The 21,233-nt window shown below is 45.9% G+C and overlaps 1 protein-coding gene, 1 long non-coding RNA gene and 2 other non-coding genes across 6 annotated transcripts; 1 reads left to right on the forward strand and 3 right to left on the reverse strand.

Moving 5' to 3' along the window:
• The first annotated feature begins 639 nt into the window (after positions 1-639).
• Positions 640-9,850, forward strand: LOC103547102 (uncharacterized). The gene is made up of 4 exons (XR_543859.2): positions 640-1,760; positions 5,728-5,798; positions 5,959-6,072; positions 6,710-9,850. It is a non-coding gene; the product is annotated as an uncharacterized lncRNA (long non-coding RNA).
• Positions 9,851-14,278: 4,428 nt separating this feature from the next.
• RPSA (ribosomal protein SA) lies at positions 14,279-20,042 on the reverse strand. Of its 3 annotated transcripts, none has more exons than XM_008514107.2 (7): positions 19,677-20,042; positions 18,637-18,803; positions 17,621-17,739; positions 15,850-16,095; positions 14,991-15,119; positions 14,717-14,882; positions 14,279-14,437 (listed from the first exon to the last, which is right to left on the reverse strand). In XM_008514107.2, exons 2-7 carry the CDS (start codon positions 18,767-18,769, stop codon positions 14,343-14,345), a joined length of 888 nt encoding a protein of 295 aa, XP_008512329.1. In that variant the 5' UTR covers positions 18,770-18,803; positions 19,677-20,042; the 3' UTR covers positions 14,279-14,342. The 3 variants fall into 3 exon arrangements, with proteins under 3 accessions (XP_008512329.1, XP_008512331.1, XP_008512330.1); XM_008514109.2 differs by having other exon boundaries at positions 19,540-19,723; XM_008514108.2 differs by having other exon boundaries at positions 19,611-19,719.
• On the reverse strand, positions 15,630-15,783 carry LOC139076286 (small nucleolar RNA SNORA62/SNORA6 family). The gene has a single exon (XR_011527697.1). It is a non-coding gene; the product is annotated as a small nucleolar RNA SNORA62/SNORA6 family (small nucleolar RNA).
• Positions 17,812-17,962, reverse strand: LOC139076287 (small nucleolar RNA SNORA62/SNORA6 family). Its single transcript, XR_011527698.1, has one exon. It is a non-coding gene; the product is annotated as a small nucleolar RNA SNORA62/SNORA6 family (small nucleolar RNA).
• Positions 20,043-21,233: the final 1,191 nt, after the last annotated feature.

The following is a 21,233-nucleotide window of genomic DNA, read 5'->3' on the forward strand; positions in this document are numbered from 1 at the left end:
TGTAGCTTTAAAATAAAGTCTACAATTCTTCACCCTAAGGGCCATCCCCTAGCCCAGGTCATCTTCCCTCCTATCTAGGTCACACATGCAATCTCCTGGCCAGCTTTCTGCACCAGGCTTGACTGGGAACTTTTTCCATTGTCCCCACTGTCCCCAGAGCTTCCTTCTACAGCACACATCTGATCGCACCCTTGAACCCTCTTCTTCTGGTCCTGGAGGCCTCATGATCTTCCCCCAGTCTTCCTGTCTTCCTCCCCAGCACTGTCTCTCTCCATCCTCTCCTCCAGCTCTAAGCTCCAGCGCGCACTGGATAACCTGAGAAGCTCCCAAAGTTACTGCCTTCTCCAGGCGCCTCTGCAGGATATGGCACCCTCCTTACCCTCAGCCCACAACACCCTGCAGACGCTCTTCACTTGTCAGCACCTAGTCATCCTTCAGGCCCCCCTAACCTCTGCTCCCTCTAGGGAGCCGTCCCACCCCAGGATGGGAGGAAGTTAAGACCCAATCCAGGGTCGTCCAGGGCCTTTGGGGACTGGCTGGGGCCATTGGGACTTGGTGGGGGGCCGCTGGTGACTGGAGGGGACCGTTGGGGGCTGGCTGGGGCCGCTGGGGATTGGTGGGGGGTCGCTGGGGATTGGTGGGGGCAGCTCGGGGGGCCGGCTGGGGCCGTTGGGGGCTGGCGGGGGCCATTGGAGATTGGTGGGAGCCGTTGGGGGCTGGCTGGGGCCGTTGGAGCTGCAGACAGCTGCCGGGAGCGCTGAGGGAGGCCAAGCCTGCACCCAGGGTGGGTCGACTGAAACAAAGGGGACCAGAAGGTGGGCGCCCAGGAGCAGGTGCCGTGGGGACACCGGCCCACCAGCGCCCTGGATCCTGAGGGGCGAGGAATCCAGCCCGGAGCCCGCAGCCGCGCGAGGCCGAGGCCCGGGCTGATGAGCGAGAGCCGGGGCGCCCCAGGGTCCCCTCCTGCCTCGGGCCGCCCGCGCGGCAAGGAGTGTGTCTGGGTGCAGGAGGAGGCCGAGCCCGCTGGACTGTCCTCGGGAGAGTCCGGCCCACAGGGGGCTCGGCTCGCCCCCAAGTCCGGGGCCGCGTCTGCTCAGAGGCCGGAGGCGCCCGCCGCCTCGCCGCGGCAGCCGCGGGACAAGCGCGGGCTCCTGGACTGGACACAGTTTCCCGCCTCCCTGTGGCTGTTTCCCGACCTGTTGGAGCACAGGCTCCAGTTTTAGAGGCTGTGGAGGACTGGGGCAGGGCACGGCTCCGACTTCAGGGTCTGACAGCTGTGCTTTCTCCAAACACTCATCCAGGGAGCTGGGGGCCAGGTGGCCTTTGTCGGTTCTCCTCTTTCCTCCTGAAGTCAGGGCCTGGACCGGCTGCCCTGCTCAACCTCAGGAACCTCCTTTTTACTTTTATTTTATGATTAGTTGCCTTTGGTCTCCTCATTCCTCCATGGGGTGCACTGAGGCCCCTGCATTTGCTCACGCCTTCCTGTATCCATACTCTTGGGGAACCCTCCCACCCTGAGCCTGGGCTTGGACTGGTGACTTCTTTTGGCCGATGGGACATAGGAAAGGCGATGCAAAAGGAAACTCGAAAATTTCTTGCTGCTCCTGGAAACCTGCCTCCATATAAGCAAACCCTGGCTATTCTGACAGACGACATGGCCCAGCACCCCCAAAGACTGAGCTGAGATCCCAGCTGAGAGAGAGGCCATCTGGGATCCTCCAGCCCATCTCCCAGCGCACCTGCCACTTGGCCCCAGACAAGTGAGTAAACCCATCCCAGGTTACCTGAGCCTGGCCCAGACCAGAAGAATCACCCAGTGGAATCTTGAGCTAAATAAGTGTTGTTGATTTGATGTAGATGGCTTTATACTGATAGATGACTTAGATACTACTCAAGCCGTTAGATCAAATTCCTTTGTTCTCCCCCCTCCCTTTCCCATCTCTCTATCCTGACCTTGTCGCTCTGGACACCAAGCCTGGAGGAGCCCTGTTAGAGTTTCTAAAGAAGTGATTCCCCCACTTTTTTCCCCCTGTGTCAGAATCACCTGGAGAACCTTTTAGAAATACTGAGTCCTGGAATCTTTGGGACACTGCCAGGAATCTTTGGGAGTACAGGATGAGAATCTTCAATTTGACAAGTCCCTCTGTCTCATGGACACGTTTTTTTGTTTTGTTTTGTTTTTTTAAAGATTGGCCCCTGAGCTAACAACTGTTGCCAATCTTCTTTTTTTTTTTCTGCTTTTTCTCCCAAATCCCCCCAGTACATAGTTGTATATTTTAGTTGTGAGTCCTTCTAGTTGTGGCATGTGGGACGCCACCTCAACATGGCCTGATGAGCGGTGCTGTGTCGGCACCTAGGATGCGAACCAGCAAAACCCTGGGCCACTGAAGTAGAGCACACGAACTTAAACACTCGGCCACGGGGCTGGCCCTGGACGCATTTTAACACGTGTCTCCTTCCTCATCCACACTTGTTGCAGTGTCCTAACTTGCCCCAGTCCCTGGGCACCATCCAGATGTTGATCTAAGAAGATAACCTTGAGGAATTTGGAAGCCATCAGTACAAAGTGTGCTGATGAGAGCTGGGGGAGCCCAGTTTCCCCATCTCCTCCCCTCCTTGGGTGACTGCCCTGTTCAAGCCACTCCAGGGCTGACTCACAGGGTCAGCCTTCTCTCGGGTTGATCCTCTCAGCCCAAGGACTTCTGAGCACTGAAAATGAAGCTGCAGGAGGAATCAAGGTGAGGTCTTGGAAAGCGGTCTTCCCACGTTTGACTTTGCATTCAGGAGTTAACTAAGGGGAAATAAATTTTACAATTAATTCCCTTTCTGCAGTGCTCCTGAGCTCACTTTTCCAAGAAAAAGAGCCCAGGATTTGTGCCCTAAAGAGAATAAAGTCAACCTTCTTACCACCCTCTACTTTGCCATCTCCCTCCTCCAGAAAGTGAGTGCCTAGGAGAGATCTCAGCCCAGGCTGCTGCCTCTGCTTGTACCTAACACGGGCTCTCCCTAGTGCTAGTTAAGGATGAGTGCTCAAAAGGCCTTGCTAGCTGCCCAGCCAGGTTCTCACCCAGGCTGTGTGCTTATGGCTGGAACACTGTGGACCAAGGACTGACCTCAGTGACTTGGAACAAAGGGATTATGTGAGCCTGGGAGGGCCCTGAGATGTCCTGACCCCCAAAACCCAAACCCTGAGTAGGGTTTCTCCATGTGAGGCTTGGATCTGTCAGTCTTGTCTGCTTTTACCAAAAGCTTTTCTGATAAAGGCCTTGACAGACACGGTTGGGCTGTGCCCTTCACCACTCAGATTTAGCCACCACGGAGATGGGACCAGGCAGTTTCTTAAACTCACACTGTGAAAATAGACTAATGCATAAAAGTAAGCAAAGAAGATAGAATTATGAAGGCCTCATTGTGAAGTGGCCAGGACTGGGGACCGCCCTAAATCCTCCATGGGTGGCCCAAGGCTAAAATGCCTTAGTCCTACCAATCCCAGGCCTGTTTCTGGATGCAAGAAGCCTTTGCTGTCTATTCCTTCAGTGGTTACGAGTTCCTTTTTCCTTCAAATGTTAAGTATCCTCAAAAGGGATTCTGTTCTGCTTAACCCCTCTATGTTGTCTTTTCTAGCAATGACTTGGACTTAAGAATTCTTTGGTGTTTGAAGATTCTCTGCTCAGTAATATTTGTGGGACTGTCATTCATGGACAGACGCCCTTCTTTTAAGTTTTATTAGACAATCTAAATTTAGAGAAGAGACTGAAAGATGAATTTGGGGATGTGAAATCTGAACTCTGGGAGCGTTATTCCTGTTTCTTGAGAAGGAAGAAAACATTGATTGTACGCCTGCCACATGCTGCACCCTTTGCTTAGTCATTTCACAAAGATGTCCTTTGTCCTTGAACAATCTCAGGTACATATTACCATCCTTGTATGCATAAGGGCATGGATAGGAAATGCATTTCTTTCGTTCGAGATAATTGCCAATGAGTACCTGTGAGGTTACAGGTGATTTTAATTCAGTTGCCTCAAACTAGTGCTGATTCTTCAAGCTAGGGGACCACTGGATTCTATTCAGGTTTTAGCTGTCATGCTTGGGGTGGACTGAGGTTAACCAAAGAAAAAAAGCTGCAAAAGGTGGGAAACCCACCTAGTGACTTTCTTCTTAAAGGGGTCAATTCCTCTCCAGAACCTACTTACTTTTTTTGTTTCTTCACTATCTTCCAGCAATAGTTTTTGTATTTTCCCCAGAGTTTTTAGTGGTTATCTCTGGGAGATTATGTCTGATAGGAGCTGCTTGGCCATTTCAAGAGCAGGTCCAATCTGTTAACAAAGTTGTAGGAAATATGGGTAAAATTTCATGACTGGCCCTTAAACTAGAAACCGAACTTAGGAATATTGCCCTTTAGGTGATCACAACATGGACCCCTCACTGGAAATTTCCTTTGGAGCCAGCTTGGAAGTCATATGAGAACTTGGTCTCATTCCTATAGAGTCAGTTTCCATTTTCCACCTCAAATGCTGTTACGCACTTTGGCCTTTTCTTCACATCATTGATTCCAGACTTCTTTCAGCATGATCAAAAATTCAGTTCACGTTCTTATAAAGATCTCCCATCTTGGAAAATATTTCAAAGCCCTTTGTGCTATGGGCTTTGGGGGGTTCCCAAGAGGCGTTCCAGAGCAGTACTAAGCCCTGACCTCCCAGGTGGAGTGTCCAGGCTGCTGCCCAAGGGGAGCCTTTAGAAGGCAAGAGCAAGAACTCAATCAGATTTGTCAAGGTTGTTTCGCAAAAGCAGCCCTTCGTCTGGGAGGTGTACATTATGCCCCAGGTTCCTTGCACAGAATTTAATTGGGTATTCTTGTTGAAATTTTTAAGTCTTGAATTTAAGCTTCTGGTTTCCTGAACAATGGTAGATATTTTATACAGTAGCAAGTATTTGGGGTTTGTGCAATGGTAAATAATGTAGTAGCTTGGGTTCTAAAAAGTTAGAGAAAAATGAAAGCGTCTAAGGCAAAAGACAAGAACACAGAGATTTTTCACACTAAGGGTAGAGTATTCAGGGCCTGCGCTGGTGATGACAGCCGTCCTCCCAGCCTCGGGGAAAGAGCTCCAGCAAGGACCATTGTCTCCCACCAGCGCCTTCTCCGTGTGAGTGCCCATCGGAGTCGGAAGCAGCCCTCTGCGATACCCAGCCCCTCAGGCTGCTGATCACTAAGACGCAAGGGCCTCCAAGGAATTCTTTGTGAATCCTTCGTCACAAAAAGGGATGAGGACGCATCCTCCTCTAGCCTTTGACCTTTCTCCTGGTGCAGCCCTTGTGAAAGGTTAATAGGTGAGAAACCATGTTTTAAGCACCTTCTCCTGTTCTGGTCCCTGAGCACCAGACATCAGACGGTGGAGAAGGCACAGGTGCCACCCTGACCCCTAATCTTCACCAGGGTTTGGAAAAGTGCTAGTGAGGAAGCATTTGACATGCAGAGTGCCTCTGCCCTCCTGTGGTTAACAGAATGACCGACAGTGACCTGCCCGGTGCCCTGCTTAGGTCTATGAATTTAGATATATTCAAGCCATACATTCCTCTATTTTCCCAGTTTATTTTAGAGAGAAGTCTCTATTATGGGCACGGGTAAGGTGAAATACATGAATTCTTTGAAATATAAAATAGAAGGTTTTTTCTCAAGGACTGTATCTTTTTTTCTTTTTTAACTTATAAAGCTGCTGTTTTTACAGGAAAAAAAAAAGTGGCATAGATATCCCTGCCCTTGGATGCCTTTTGACTTGTCTTCTCTCCAAATTACAGAGTAAGTTCCTGGAGGGAGGGGAATGTTTTCAGTTCTGTCAGATCCCCTATTCCTAGCTGAGTGCAGGGCACGTGGCTTTCTTCAAATATTGTTGAATAGTAAAATACAATGTGTAAGAGTTTATTTTTCTGCCGCTTTAATTTGATCATCTTATGCATAGATTGCTGCTGGCAGAGGGGACCTTAATGCCACCTAGACCCACTCCCATTGCACGGGAATGCTTTCAGAGGAGTCAAGCCTTGCAGCCTCTTCCTTGACATTCAAACCAGAGCAGGTCAGCAGTTGCTCTTTATCTAACTGCAATGCAAAAACAATACCACCGAAATGCAATTTTTCGTTAATCAGATGAAGAAAAATTAATTGTTTTGGGTGATGATAAATTGAAAACTGGAATCTATTTTGTTGCTACTAAAAATGCAATTTGGCAAAATTTAATGATTTTATCTTAAATCCTTAAAATGTCCTTGCCATTTGATTCAGTTAACCACAAGGATGTTCATGACAGCTATGTTTATAAAAGTAGAAATTTTGTAAAATATTAAAAATAGGAAAATAGACAGTAAACTATTTTGTAGTCAATAGTTTATTATATAGCTAATATATGCAATAGGTACAAAAACTGTAATATAGAGAACTGCTTATTATAAATTCTACAGGGAAAAGTCAATTGGCTGTATGGTGTGTATACAATTAGTTACGCTTGCCTAGGAGCATTGTCTGATAAGTTCATTGCTATGACATAGTAAAGGAGCAGTGATAGTGGGCATCCATGTCTTGTTTCTGACATTAGTGAAAATGCCTCTAGAATTTTCTCATTTTACATCACTTTCTGCCTATAAACTTTCCTAAAGCTAAGTTGGTTAAAACAACAACAATCATTTCTTTTGCTCACAAATATGCAATTTTGACAGAGCCTGACAGGAATCACTCACATCTGGTCCACATGGCATCAGCTGAGATGGCTCCAATCAAGACTGGACAATCCACTTTCAATACAGATCACCCACATGGCTGGCAGGTTACTGCTGGCTGCTGGCTGGCTGCTCAGCTGGTCTGGGGCCTGGGCGTGAGGGGCCTTGCTTCCTCTCCGGTGGGCTTCTCCTCAGCTGCTTGGGTTTCCTCACTGGAGGATGGCTGAGGTCCCAGAGCAAATGTCCCAAGAGATCCAGACAAAAGGGGGTGGTGCTTTTATGCTCTATCCTTGGAATCACATAGCATACAATTCCATTGCACCTTGTTAGTTGAGGGGGTCACAAAGTTCCACCCAGGTTAAAAGGAAGGGGACATAGATTGCACCCATGGGGTAGTGGCACGGTCATGTTGTAAGATGAGCATGTGGGATGAGAGAGGTTCTTATATTCTAAAGTCAGTATTTACCTCTTTCATTAACAAAGACCTTGAAACACATTGTCTTCCACATGTCCCCTATGCTCTTTGTATATATTTAGTTGAATGCTTTTATTTTGCTTGGTTTTACCCCATAAATTAGACATTTTGATTTCTATAATGTTTGAACCAACGAATACATCTCTAAAGAATATAGCTTACTTTTGCTTGTTTTTGAACTTTTTACAAATGGAATCACATGTTAGGAATGATTTTTGTTCACGCCTCTTTTGCTCAAAGTGTAAGTGTCTAAGACTTATGCATGTCACTGCATGTAGCTGTGCCTTGTTCGTTTTCATTGTTGCCTGGCTCTCTGTGCTATAACAGATGACAGTTTACCAGCTGCGCTGTAGATGGACTCTGGGCCATTTCCAGGTTTGTTGATTAGAATTCACATATCCTAGTGCAAATGTGCATGAGTTTCTTTGATGTGTACCCCCAAGAGGGATATTGCAGATGCTTCTATTACTACATAATACCAAACTGTACCAATTTCTACTCCCACTGGCTAGTATGAGAATTCCTGTTCCAAAGCCCTGTTGCTATAATCTGATTTTGCCAGATTTTTTTCTTGTTTATGGTAAGTTTGTAATGGAAAACACTACCTTTAATCTTACCTTAATCTCTGCTGACTGCATGCTATCTTCCCAAAGAACCAGTGTTATCTCCTCCTGATGCATAGCTCATAGCTGCCTGACTTGGTTGTACAGAAGTGTTCTGCTGAGGATATGGCAGAGCAGAGAGAGAACATGCCTGTATTAGCAAAACTCTGCATCCTTCCATTTCTGCTTGCAGGCTGGCTAGATTTAGCTAGAGTTCCTGTCTCTTATAGGACTTAGAGCAGTCAAAAAAAAATTGTCTACATAAGCCATCATTCTGGATCTTTCCTACCATTTCCTTAATGCCACAGATTTTGTCAAATTGTGGTCTACCCTCCAAAGTAATGCAAGCCTCGAAACCTAACCGAAGATTTTACCACCATGTAATGTGAGGCGCCAGCTTTTCAACCTGGGCCCAGCTGAAATTCAGGGGATCTATTACTATGGAAAAAGGGAAGATGGACATCGGTGGACCACTAACAATCTTGGCCACAGCTTCCTTCTGGCATCACTTTTTTTGTCCTTGTTAACTTGTTTTCTGGAAAAGTCTTTATATTGTCCTAATTCTTGGATAGCAGAGCTGGGTTGACTATTCTTTTTTCTCATTCTACTGTCTTCTAGCTGTCACTGTTAATGGGGAACAGTTGGGTGTCCTTCTTTTTCTCCTAGCTCCTTTCAAGAACACTTTTGTATTTGGCATTTCCATGATTCCTCAACAATGTAACCAAGAAGTAAGTTATTATAAATTGGTCCTACTTGGTACACATTGGGATTCCTGAATTTGTAGATTGATGAGAATTTCAGAAAATTCTCAGCCTTTTCTCTTTCATGCTGACTTTCCCCATTTTCTCTCTTCTCTCTCTTTGGAACTCCAACTGGATGTTTGACTTTCTCATTTTACCCTCTGTATATCTTAATTTCTCTTTCCTCTTGTTTATTCCTCTGTCTCTATTCTCCTTGTAATTTCTTCATATATTTTTCTAGTTCACCAAACTCCTCTCCAATACTATCTTATTGTTTAATCTTCCCATTGTATTTTAAATTGTGATATTTTTCATTTCTAAATTGCGAAAAGTATTAATAATTAGACATTGTGTTTTAAAAAACAATTTAATTAACAGAATTATATCTATGTGAAATGATATACACTAATATAATAAGAATCCTCTATAAGGGATTTTAAAACAAACATCAAATCCACCCATTCATTCCTTCAGGCTTGAAAGCCTGTGAGGGCCCTGTGCAGTCCTGTGTACGGCCATAATGGTCTGGAAGAGTATCTTCCCATGAGGAAGGTGGTAACTTTCTCTTGCAAATCATAAATGGAAGACACCCTTGGGTTGGGATAGGGTATCGGATAGAAGGAAATGCAGAGGTTAGTGGCTATGGAGGTGGTGGTGGGCTTTCCAGTGGGGACATGATGATGGACACTTCTCGCAACATTGGGTGCTCTTTACACCAGTGCGAACTGAGGGGGGGCACTCCTTGGACCATTGTCTTTCAGTGAGGGGACAGCAGGGGACAGAACTGGGTTAGATGTCTGTGCAGTTAGAGCTTTTACTCTTGTTCCTCATTTCCAGAAATATCTAAAGGAGAAAAGAGGAAAAACTTAGGTGTGTTTTCCATGGATTGAGTGGTAGAGGTCTACACCTTTCACACAGCATGGGCTCCAAGAGACTCCGTGGCTTCTGGTAAAGGCTTCCAGGTCCCCATGAGGGTAGAACCTCTCTTTGCTCCACTTGATGAGGCTGGGCTGAGACTCCTCCTTCCAGAGGCATTTCTTTGCTCTCTTTTGATTCTCTCCAATGATTCTCTCCATCTGTCTCTCTTTTCTATAGCCTAATGCCTGTGATTCTTGCTTTAGACCTTTTTTGGGTTCCCATAATCCTTACTTCTGTTCCTATAGAAAATGGTTTACTTGTTAACTTCTTAGTTACCTGGCTTCCCATTCAAAATGTAACTACCCTAAGGTTACAAGCTTGGTCTTCATTCACTGCTGTATCCCCAGTGCTTAGAATAATGTATGGTCCAGAGTAAGTGCTTTATAAATATTTTCTGACTGTTGAATTCTTATTTTACTTGAGATACTTTGCAAAGGTAGAATTGGGTAATTTTTGGATCATTCCTAAGTAAATCCCACTGAAATGAGCATGTGCAGAAGTGCAGCAGGTTCTGCTCTACTAAATGAGTACAATGTTTGGCAAGGATGTTCGGAGCAGGCTTTTCATGGATGGAATTCAGTAATCTCATCTCTGCCTTGCACAAAAGGTCTGGACTGCTCGGGAAGGGTCAGAAACCCCATGGCAATAGTGACATTTACCAGTGGATATCTGTGTTATCTAGAATATGGGTTGAGCTGTTCCAACAGGATTCCTAAGAGTAGTTTCTTAAAAGGGTACAATTTAAAATATCTTGAGTATCTAGGCATAAACTTACTAAAAGATTATGATCTTTATAAAAGATTGCAACATTTTATTGAGGGAGGGACATAAACATGAGAAACTGACAAGATATATAGATCGTTCATGGATTGAAAACTTAATATTGTAAATCAGTCAATATTGCTTTAAATTATAGAAACAATGCAATCCCAACTGGCTTTATGCTGGATCTGTACTAGCTGGTTAAAAAATGTATATGACAACTCAGAAGGATCAATAATAGCCAAGACTCTCTTGGAGAAAAGAAGGAAGGCAAGAGGATTGCCCTTACCTGTTGCCGCAGTAGATTATTGAATTCTAGTAAAGAGGAAGGACAGTGTGGCATTGGCCCAGGGACAGAGTCATAGAGTGGGGGAGAATAGAGGCCAGAATAAGACCCTGCATGGATGGACCCTGGGTTTTTGAGAGGCAACAGTTCTGTGCAGTGAAGAAAGGACAGTGTTTTCAATAGAAAATGCTAAGGTTTATGGCTGTGTTTTCACAGGATTTTATATATGATAGTGAAACCATCTGATGTTATCTGGTGAAGTCAGTGGGGAAATTCCTGTGCATCACGATCTCACAAAAATGTTCAAAGTAGCTCTGTTGATAACGGCCAGAATGTGGAAACAACTCAAATGGCCACTGCAGTACCCTGATGTCACGGCCGACTCTACAGGAGCATGGCGACCAAGGATGAAAAGCACAAAAACAACACTGAAGGAAAGAAGCAAGTCACACAGGAAGATATGCTATGATCCACTTATAGGAAGCTCAAAAACAAACAGGAAAACCAAACAATTCTTGATTGAAAAGGGCATAATTAGGTAAAACGATCAAGTCACCCAAGGGCTGGCGGGAACAGGAGCTCTGTGACTTCAGGGAGGAAGGCACAAGGAGGGGCACGTGGAGATGTTCTCAGGTCCTGGCCCCTATTTCATAACCCACATAATGGTTACACACTCTTATTCCAGAATATACAGATATGTCTTTTATAATAATCTGCATGCATGATACATTTTACAATTAAAAATTATTTTTAAATTATATACTTACAGAAGGACAATGTGATAGATAGAATGAGCGTTTGCTACATGCCCAGACTCAGACTAGTTACTGTGCACAATCTCTGAATCACAACCCCATGATTATCCCCATTTGATGGTGAGGTCACTCAGGCCCGGAATCATCATTTCTTGCCCAGAACCACACACTAGGACTCGGCTCAGCAGAGCTTTCATCATTCCAGGCATGTCCTGATTCCAAAGCCCACACTCCTATCTGCCTCACTACGCAGCACATGATGTTGATAGTAATACAATGGCCAGGGTCCCCTCACGGATACTTGGGTATGTGAGGGCGTCCTTGGTGCTGAATCATGGCCCAGACCAGACCCAGTCTCACCCACCCACTCCCCAGGAGACCACAACCCAAGCTGACCTCAGGAAGTGCAGCACATTCTCTAAACACTGAGTGAGCCTGCGGCTTTGAAGTAGGGGATGAGATAACACCCAGGTGAGGTTTAAAGCAGGTGACACAGCTCCCCGTGTAGCGAGCTATGTGCCCATGAGCAACGTGCAAGTGTGTGTACCTTGAGTCTCATTGGGAGCCTCAGGCATGCCAAATGGGATTTACCTGTCTAGCTCTTTCTTAAATGCTTAAGTCTCTAAGATTTATTCTTAACCACTTTCTCTGTTCACTTAGAAAAGTACTTACTGTTGTCTACCAGGTACTGTGTTAGGCTGAATTCACTGGGGATACTGATTTGTCCTTGTATTTAGGATGTATTAGGAAAATGCGTGCTTGTTGTCCAGAGTCCTGCGGAAGAAGCCCCTGAGGTACTTAAGAAACAGAAGAAACGGAGTACTCTACAAAGTTCTGTATGGGATTTTCTCTAAGCTTAGGAGACAAAGCCCCAAGAAGTGCATCAGGAGTTCAGAGCTGTGATAGGAACATGTAAAATCTTAAGCTAGAGGGTAGATCTCAGGTTAAGTGTTCTTTCCACAATAAAGAAAAACAAAACCTTAAGCCTTGTATTATTTACAGCAAGCCGTTTCTGAGATCAGGCAGGACACGGGAACTGAACAAGTTACTATTTCCAGTAAAACTGCCCCGGTGTGGACAGAGAGGTGCTGGGGAAAAGAAGGGAGGAGGCTCACTCAGGCAAATTCAGTGCAGCGCCAGGGAGGGAGAGACAGCGGGCTACTCTCTCCCGTTAGCAGTGGCCTCATGCCAGGGAACAGCCCACAGCAGTGCTGGGGAAGACTCAAGGCTGCTGACACCGAAAGGGGTAAGTCTCCAGTGGCAGCTTGCTGGGTGAACACAGCTAGAGGTGGGGATTAATTTATCACTCAGATTCAGCAGTGCTTATGGACCCCACATCAGGTAGGCACCACAGGGCCCATGAGAAAACTAGGTTTGGATGAGCTAGGGTAAGATGCCTATTCTGGTTCATGCTAGCTCAGAACACCAGCTGCAGCCATGGGGCAGCTACTGGGGACCAGAGTAGGGTGACCTCAGGTCTGGGCCATTTTGTGGTCCTAGGTTGGGGCAGAATTTCAGCAGCTGTTGACACGAGGAACAAGATCTAATTCTCAGGGAGGGTGTGAAGAAGGTATGAGGCAAGTTAAACCCCAGGTGAGCAGAGAGTGGATCTGCAAGAAATTCCATCTAGGATACTCCTGGCTTCCACTATGGTAAGCATAAACCAACCCTGCCAGAGGACATGTCTCTTTAACTCCTAAAGTTAGGAACTTAGATTCTAGAAAGAAAAAAAATTGTGAAACTATTGTGGTAACACAAGGCAGCAGGTGCCAAAACAAGGGGCAAGAGGAACGTAGGTCTCTAGGTTGGAAACACTGGGCGCTAGAACACCGGACTTGGGGACAGGGAGCAGATTTGAGGTGTGGGAACAAGGTGGGTTGGGCAGTCCTGGAGGGGTCAGCAGTTGCCAGATGAAGTCAATCTGACAGGATATACGTTCTACAACATGGGTGGAAATACCAGTTTTCCTGTTCTGCCTCCTCCACCCTAGAATTTGCTAACAAATGAGCTTTACCCCTCAGTCCCTACACTCCAGCCCACAACCTCCAATGCCACCCAGGCTCCCTCTCCCTGCTCACAGCCATCCTGACTCCAGGTGTCACCACTTGCGGCACGGGGTAACGCCGTGGGTTGGTCTCCTGCACACTGGATTCACAGGGGGTGTTAGACTCGCCCAAACTTGCTCCTGCAGAGCCAGTGGCAGACTTAACTGTGAGCTTGAGCTGTGGGGTCCCCTCACTGCCTCAACAGCAGGGGGAAATGTGGTCACATATTTTGTCAGTTCCCCAAGGGGACAATGCATGAACCAATGTAAATCACTCAGGATCCTCAAAACCTGGATCCACCCTGTTTAATTTCTCCATTCTCTTATTCATCTAAGAATGTTTTCCAAAAAGCATTACTGTGCATTACATTAAAAAAAGCATTAGGTTACTGTGCAATCAGTTAAGGAGGGAGCCATTAGCATTTTCAATAGAACTGAAACGCACAGAAAATGGCAGAATGGACAGCATTATGTACTTTTACATGAAATTTTTATACACTCCTTCAACCTGCTCCCAGAACCTATGGGCAAGCTGACCGAGCAATAGGTGTCTCTTAAGGCTAGAGAAGGCCGTGGCCCCTCCGGGGTTCCAGAATAAGACTTCATCCCTCTTTTGCCCAAGGTGGGTCTGCAAATGCCAGATATTACTCAATGCATTGGCCACATAAGTGGCAAACAGTAGGACTGTCACTCAATGCCAATTTACTTTAAAATCTGGGCTCTATAGAATTCGCTGTCAATGCAGATGACAATAAAAGATTATCAGGACCTTGGAAAAACATTCCAAGGTTACCCTATGTACGTGCAATTGTTTACATCTATTTTCAAAACACAGATAGTCCCCCAAAAAGCTCAGGAAAACTCCCAAGTAAAATGCAATATACTTTATCCACAGTGGGCTTCAGAAGTAAAACTGATGTCAAGAGACCTAAAGTGAGCTTAGGCATCTTGATCTGGAATTAAAAAACTGAAATAAATGGACACAACTTTTAGAAACTTGTTTATTTTCCGTCAACCTTATTTCCATTTTCCGAGTTTGTAGAAGAACAGCTTAAGACCACTCAGTGGTTGTTCCTACCCACTCAGTGGCCTGAGCAGTGGGAGCTGCAGACCAGTCTTCAGTGGCAGGCTGAGCACTCCAGTCTTCTGTTAAGAAAATACAAAAAACCATCAGCTCCATTCCCAAAGTACTTGTCACCCCACGCCCACAAGCAATCTGCCTTGCACTCATCAGACACACATTTCAAAGGGCAGACCATTTCAACAGCACCTGAATTCAGCCTGTCAAAAGCTATTACCACAGCGACAGCACACTGGGACGAAACTTTCTAATGCTAGTATATACAGCCATGGAGAATTAACATTAGATTTGAAACATCCAAGTGCCAAGCCGCCAGCTCGATGCACCAGCATCATGGTACATACCAGTAGGGAACTGCTGAATAGGCACAGAGGGCACCTGCACGCCTTCAGACCAGTCTGCAACCTCAGGTTGAGTAGCAGTGAACTCAGGAGCAGGAGCAGTCCATTCACCCTGAAATTCCTCCTTGGTCACAGCCTTTTCAGCAGCAGCCTGCTCTTCCTTTTCAATCTGGTTAGGAAAAAGGAAAAAATACATAGGGACAAACTTTACCTCCAAGAAGCACAGATCAAGGTGTCCAACGTGTTTATGGGACAAGCATTCATAGAGGAAGCTTACCTCTTCAGGATCTCTGTAGAAGTAGAGATCAGGCATGACCTCCCATGGGTGTTCACGGGAGATGGTACCCCGCATGCGCAGAACTTCCCGGGCAAGCATCCACCACATCAGACCCACAGAGTGAGCTCCCTGCAAGAGTGCCAGGTTATTAAAAAGTGATAGTCCACCCCAAGTAGCAAGCTCCTCCCCCTACATCGTCTAAGCTGTTGGTACTAGGAAGAATAGACACATTTCTTAGTTTGAAACTGTTTATAACAGACTATTCCATAAATCAGTGGTCTTCAGTCTTGATTACACATTGGAATCATGGGGATTTAACAAAATACTACTGTCAAGACTCCATCCAGGCAACGAAATGAAATCCCTGGGATCAGTGCCTGGCCCAAAAAGAACCTCTCTGGCCGATTCTTATGGAGAACCAGGGTTTTGAGATGAGTGATAAACCAGACCAAAATGAACCACATGCAACCCACCTTTTTAGGATCTTATAGCAGGATTCGTCAAGTTGGTCTGAAAACAGAAAGTCCAAGTGCATAAAGCCCGAGAGGCCCAAGTAGAACAATTATGGAGAAAAGCAAAAAACAGGCCATTTTTCAAATGTTTTTCCCTCTCCTTAAAGCTCTTATACATTAAAATTATACTTGTAGCAAGAATTACTATCAAACTCCACTCATTGGGCCAGAGACCCTTGTGGTGTTAGCGAAAAACTTGCCCCTCATGTAGCACACTACCTACACTTGTGAGTTCATCGGCCAGCCAGCAGCCTCAACTCCAAGCTCTAACAATGTGCAGAAGAAGTGTCCACTTATTTCTAGAGTACGCATTCTCAACCTCTAGAATTCAATGGTAAAGTTGTTACCTTATTGTTGCATGGGATGGCGATGTCCACATAGCGCAGGGGAGAGTCCGTGTTACACAGAGCAATGGTAGGCAGGTTAACATAAGACGCCTCTGTGAGAGGCTGGTGGTCAGCCCTGGGATCAGTTACCACCAGAAGTCTCGGTTCCCGGAAGGCTGCCTGGATCTGGTTAGTGAAGGTTCCAGGAGTGAAGCGGCCAGCAATAGGAGTGGCTCCAGTGGCAGCAGCAAACTTCAGCACAGCTCGCTTGAAGAATTAACATTAAGAGTTAGCAGTACTCCAGAGAGTCATAGGAACTGTCCAAGTGTACATGTGCCAACACCCAGTTCTGTGACCACACGAGGCAGCCTATCTAGTTGGATGCCCAAACACCCCCCTCCTCAGAAAGGAAAACATCAAACACTTAAAACATCCAGTAATTCTTCAATACCTTCATGGTACCTGCAAAGTACCTACAACACCAGGGCTAGGAAACATGCTAAGCACGCCCCCAAGCCGCAGGCCCTCTGCGTGGAATGCTCTCCCCACTCCCACTCCCCTCAAATGTTGTGGCTCACTGGCTTCCTCACTGCTGGAGGCTCCAGAGCCAATCTGCCTGGTTTCAAGTACCATCTGGGCCACTTTGTGAGTGACTTGGGCAAGTTACATGTCTCCAAGTTCCTCAGAAGGTTATGAATATTAAATGAATCAACAGAACACTCAACAGTGCCTGGCACCCAGGAAGCACTTCCAGCTTCTGGCCAAATTTCATCACAGCCACCCTATTACAAAGCAGGAATACATCCAGCTTTCTTTACCCTGCCACTTTCTTCCTCTATAGAGCTCAGTATTTCCTGCATCCCTTCAAAAAGGCTCTTACTGTTTTTCTACTATATCCCAAGCCCTCAGAAACGGTGTCTGGACCAATCTAGATCCTCAGTCAACTTGTACAGAAGAAAGCATTTAGAGTGGTCACTAAGCTCATTCTACAACAGCATTACAACCGCCTTCTACCATGCACCACACTAGGGGTCAGGTCACAAGCCAGCCTCTGGGGAATAACCCCCTGTGAAACACATCTTAAGTTCATGGGAACTGCCAACTAAACAACAAAATACAAAAGGACCACCTTACTACACAATTTAAAAATCTGTCAAAATCCAAGCCAAATCTTTTTAAAAATTAGAAATGGGGTGAAGTCATTGTTAGAGCTCTTACAAAATCAACTCGCAAGAAATCTATTTCCTTTCTCAATAGAAAAATGAACAAAGGAAAAGAATTATCAAAATAGAAACAGGGTAAAAACACTACTAAAATTTTACTTCATTGGCCATTAAAAAAAATTAAGCTGTTTTTCCTTTCTTTAAGCAGGCAAAAATTCTCACTCTTGCTTATGAGATAAGCACTGGTACCCTACTTAGAAAAGCTTTCTAAAAAATGCTGCAGTTAACATCAAAATTTTTTATTTTACCATTTCATCATTTTAAACATACAAAATTTGACTACAGAAAGATGTGATGAGCCACTTTAGTAGGGTCATCTCTCAATATTTAGTGGCACAAGAAAATACACGATGACATGAAAACATAAACTTTAACATATTGCCAAATGCCAAGTGGTACGTATGTTGAAATGTCAAACACTGGCAACTCCTACAGCTCAGGTCAATTTAAAATGATGTCTGAACAGCAAAACTATGGGTTTTTATTTTCTTATGGTTTTATATACATCCCAAAACATCTATAACCTTTATCGTTCTTAAAATAAAAACCAAGCATATTGTTCCACAAACCTGGCCAGTATTCCTGGAGGATATGACACTGACGTCAGCTGGGTTTTCAATGGCAACAATGGCACGAGCTGCCAGCAGCAGCTTCTCCCAGGTTCTCTTCAAATTTATGATGTAGATGCCTAGATGAGAGCACAAGGCTTTTTATCACCCGACCAAGCTTTGCAAATGGAAAACTACCTAAAAAGTCGAATGTATGTGGCAGCGAGTACTATCAAACTCCAGTCATAGAGGCAAGCTCTACTGGTGTTAGCGAAAATCCTGCCCTTAATATAGCACACTTCCGACACTCAGAAGTTCACTGGCCAAGACTGGCCTCCACCCTGAGCTTTAACAGTGTGCAGCTGATTCAGTAGGCAAAGTGCATCTTTCTCCTTTCTCTCCCCCTGTACTAACCCTGGTCAGGCCCCCATTTGGATTCCTACAACTTCTTACCCACTTGCTGGTCTCTTACCGCTCTTTCCTCTTACCTTCTGTTTTGAGATGAGATTCACCCCCCAAACTCCTTTACAGCTTGCCTCCCCCAGGCTGAAATCCTCCACAGCAGCTCTATCTCTAAGCTGAAAAACTGCCTTACCCAACTAGAGCCTTGTCACAACCTACCCCCCGCCCCCAGCCAAACTGTGAATTCCCACTACTGCTCTAGACTTTCCTCTCAGAATTCAGTTGAACCACCAGTATCAGAACCTATGAGACAGACACTGTGGGGGATAAGTTACTAGAACTCAGCTAATGAGCTTCCTCATCATCTTCACATCTCACACCTCCTTCAGGACTCAACCTAGCAACTGCCATACTCTTCCACTGGAGCCCAGAAAACTCCTTCCAAAAACAACCAGAACACTTTTATTTAGTTTTAAAGCTTGTGTCCAATCTAGAGATTTGGTTTCATTTGTTACTTAGTAGAGTCCTTCAAGCCAGATGTTAGAAAATTACTTCATGCAGCACTACCCATCAGAATAGCAGGATCAAACTTATAAAGCTGGCATGTAAAAAAAAAAATTACAGCAATGACTGACCATCACTTTTCCTTTTGTAGATGTACTGTTCCATCTGGAAGTCAAGGTTGGTGCCACCTAAGTGGGTTCCTGCTGCAAGGAATTTGAGGACATCCTCCTCCTTCATTTGCAGGACGTCAAGGGCTCCGGACATTGTGAAAGCTTCCCTTTTAAGTTACGACGGGAACCTGAAAACGATTGTTACAAATCTTGTCCTTTTCATTCCAGTGATTAAGTCGGGCAGGGGAACAGGTGCATTCTAACCACTCTTGAGAGCCAAGTAACTTCATATTTAAATGCAACCGTGGACTACCCTTCCTACGGTGTCGGGCACTGAGCTTCCAGTTTAGTGGGCAGAAACCCACTGACAGACATATGCCACACATCACAGCGAATCTTGCTGAGCGAAGAGTGGGTGTGGAGGTGGGTGCAACACTCAGATAATGAAACTAATCAAAAACAGTAAATTGAGACTTAACCCTTCTCAAGTTACCCAGGAGTTAAGTATAAGTTATCGATGACCGAAATTAACAACCAGCTGTGAAAGAGCAGCCATGCTCGAGAATACGCAAGGGTTGAGCAGAGATAGCGGAGATGGGAACAGGTTTATTTTCCAGCAGATTGTAGGTGGGCGCTTCTGCATTACTTTTCCCTGCAGTCATTAATTCTCCTCAAAACCCTGCCAAGAACCTTAACTCCTGAACGCAACAAGTGCAACAACGCCAACGGGAAAACCCGACCAGGCCAAAGAGCTGCTACAAACTGGCGCCTGGGCCTCTGGGCTCAGGATCGAGGGCCGGCGCGATCGCAGCGCACTGCGCCGGGCCTGCTTTCTGCGCCCCGCCATCCACGGTCCGCCACCCCCACCCCCAGGGCCTTGTGGGAACCCGCGCGCCCGAGCCCGTCCACGTGCGGCCGCCGCACCCGAGGGGAGCGCGCCGAGCCGGAGACGGACACGCTGCGTCTGCCGGCTTTCATCCCCAGTCCTCGCACACCTCAGCTGAGAAGGAAGCTTGTTCTGGTGGCCCGGAGGGACGACCGGGACCCTACAGAACGCTCACCCAGAACAACGCCGTATGGACCCCTCGCCGGGCAGCGCGGAAAGGACAGGCGGGCGGAAATGACGTCCTTATGTACTCCGCCGCCAGCCAATGACAACGAGAGCCTAGCGGAAGGGCGGAGTCTGAGGGGGCGGGCCTTCTCTTTCCGGAAGGCGGGCTTGCGGCGCTGGCGCGGGGAGCCAGGAAAGGGTGCCTAGGTGGGGGCTGGTTCCGGTTGGTTTGGGCTGGGCAGCTGGCAAGTTGGGGGCTTTCTCCGCCCCAGCGATGTTCCGGGTGTCTCGGCCCCTCCTGCTGCAATTCCAGTCGAGGACGCGGGCCTGAGGCCTGCCAGCCAATCGGGATTCGAGTTCTTACCCAGCCTTTTGTATCTATGAGCCTGAGCGGGTCCCACAGCTAAGCTGCGGTTTCCTATGTGGGAAAGAGTGTTGAGCACAAGCCGGTGTCTAGTAAACAAAAGCTGGAGAAATTCTCATTTTTTGGAGGACAGTTTAGCAGCACATAATGAAAGATTTTAAAAGGTTCACTTACAGGAAGTGTTCCTGAAAAAATTAAAAAGAATGCACAGATGGTATGCACGCGGGTTTTTTTTTCTGGTAGAAGAAAAATTGCCTATCAATTGATAGGAGATTAGTTAATAAAGACTTATTCCGTCCAGTACAATACTATGCAACCATTAAAAAGTAATTACAATATAATCTATGGTACAAAACGGAGTTGCAGGATGAGGGTGGTTATTTTTTAAAAAGTTGAAGCCCTATCCGTTAAAAAATGATTGTAAAGAAATAGCCAATAGCCAAATGATTACTTGTACGGTAGGTTTCAACCCTGGCTACACTTAGAATCATTTGGAGAGCTTTTAAACTTGCCCAACCCCAAACCAAAACACATCTGATTTTTAAGAATAGCTCTCTAGATAGTTTTAATGTGCAGCGAAGGGTGAGAAGCACTGATATACACAGAGAGAAACTGGATGGGGTTTTCTTCCTCATTTGTTCGTAAATGTTCTGAGGAACACAGGTTGTTTTTAAATTGAAACAAAACCCCACTGTGTTTAAAGGAAGAGCTGACATAGAAGGGAAGGAGTAAACTTAGCCATGGCTTTCAGCATCCTTAGAAACTGCTGAAAATATCTGGAGACATTTTGGCTCTTAAAAAAAAAAAAGAAAAAAGAAGACTTAAAAATAGCTATATGGCTATATGAGGGGCCAGTGGCATAATGGTTAAGTTGGAGCTTCTGCCTTGCTGGCCTGGGGTTGACTGTTCAGATCCCAGGTGCAGACCTACACGCCGTTCATCAAGCCATGCTGTGGCAGCATCCCACATACAAAATAGAGGAAGACTGGCACAGATGTTAGCTCAGGGCCAATCTTCCTCACCAAAAAAAAAGCACACTATATGAAAACTGAATGGCTGGCTTTTCTGTCACTGCAGGACTTGTCTGGTGGGCCTTCTAGGACACTCCCACACCATCTCAGCAGCTCCCTCCCCTATGCACAAGAGAGTCTCAAGAATGTGTCCACTAAAAAAACTAGGAAATTGTAATTATTCTTAGGTATT

The sequence above is a fragment of the Equus przewalskii genome, chromosome 15 (assembly GCF_037783145.1).
Source record: "Equus przewalskii isolate Varuska chromosome 15, EquPr2, whole genome shotgun sequence".
NCBI classification, from domain to species: domain Eukaryota; kingdom Metazoa; phylum Chordata; class Mammalia; order Perissodactyla; family Equidae; genus Equus; species Equus przewalskii.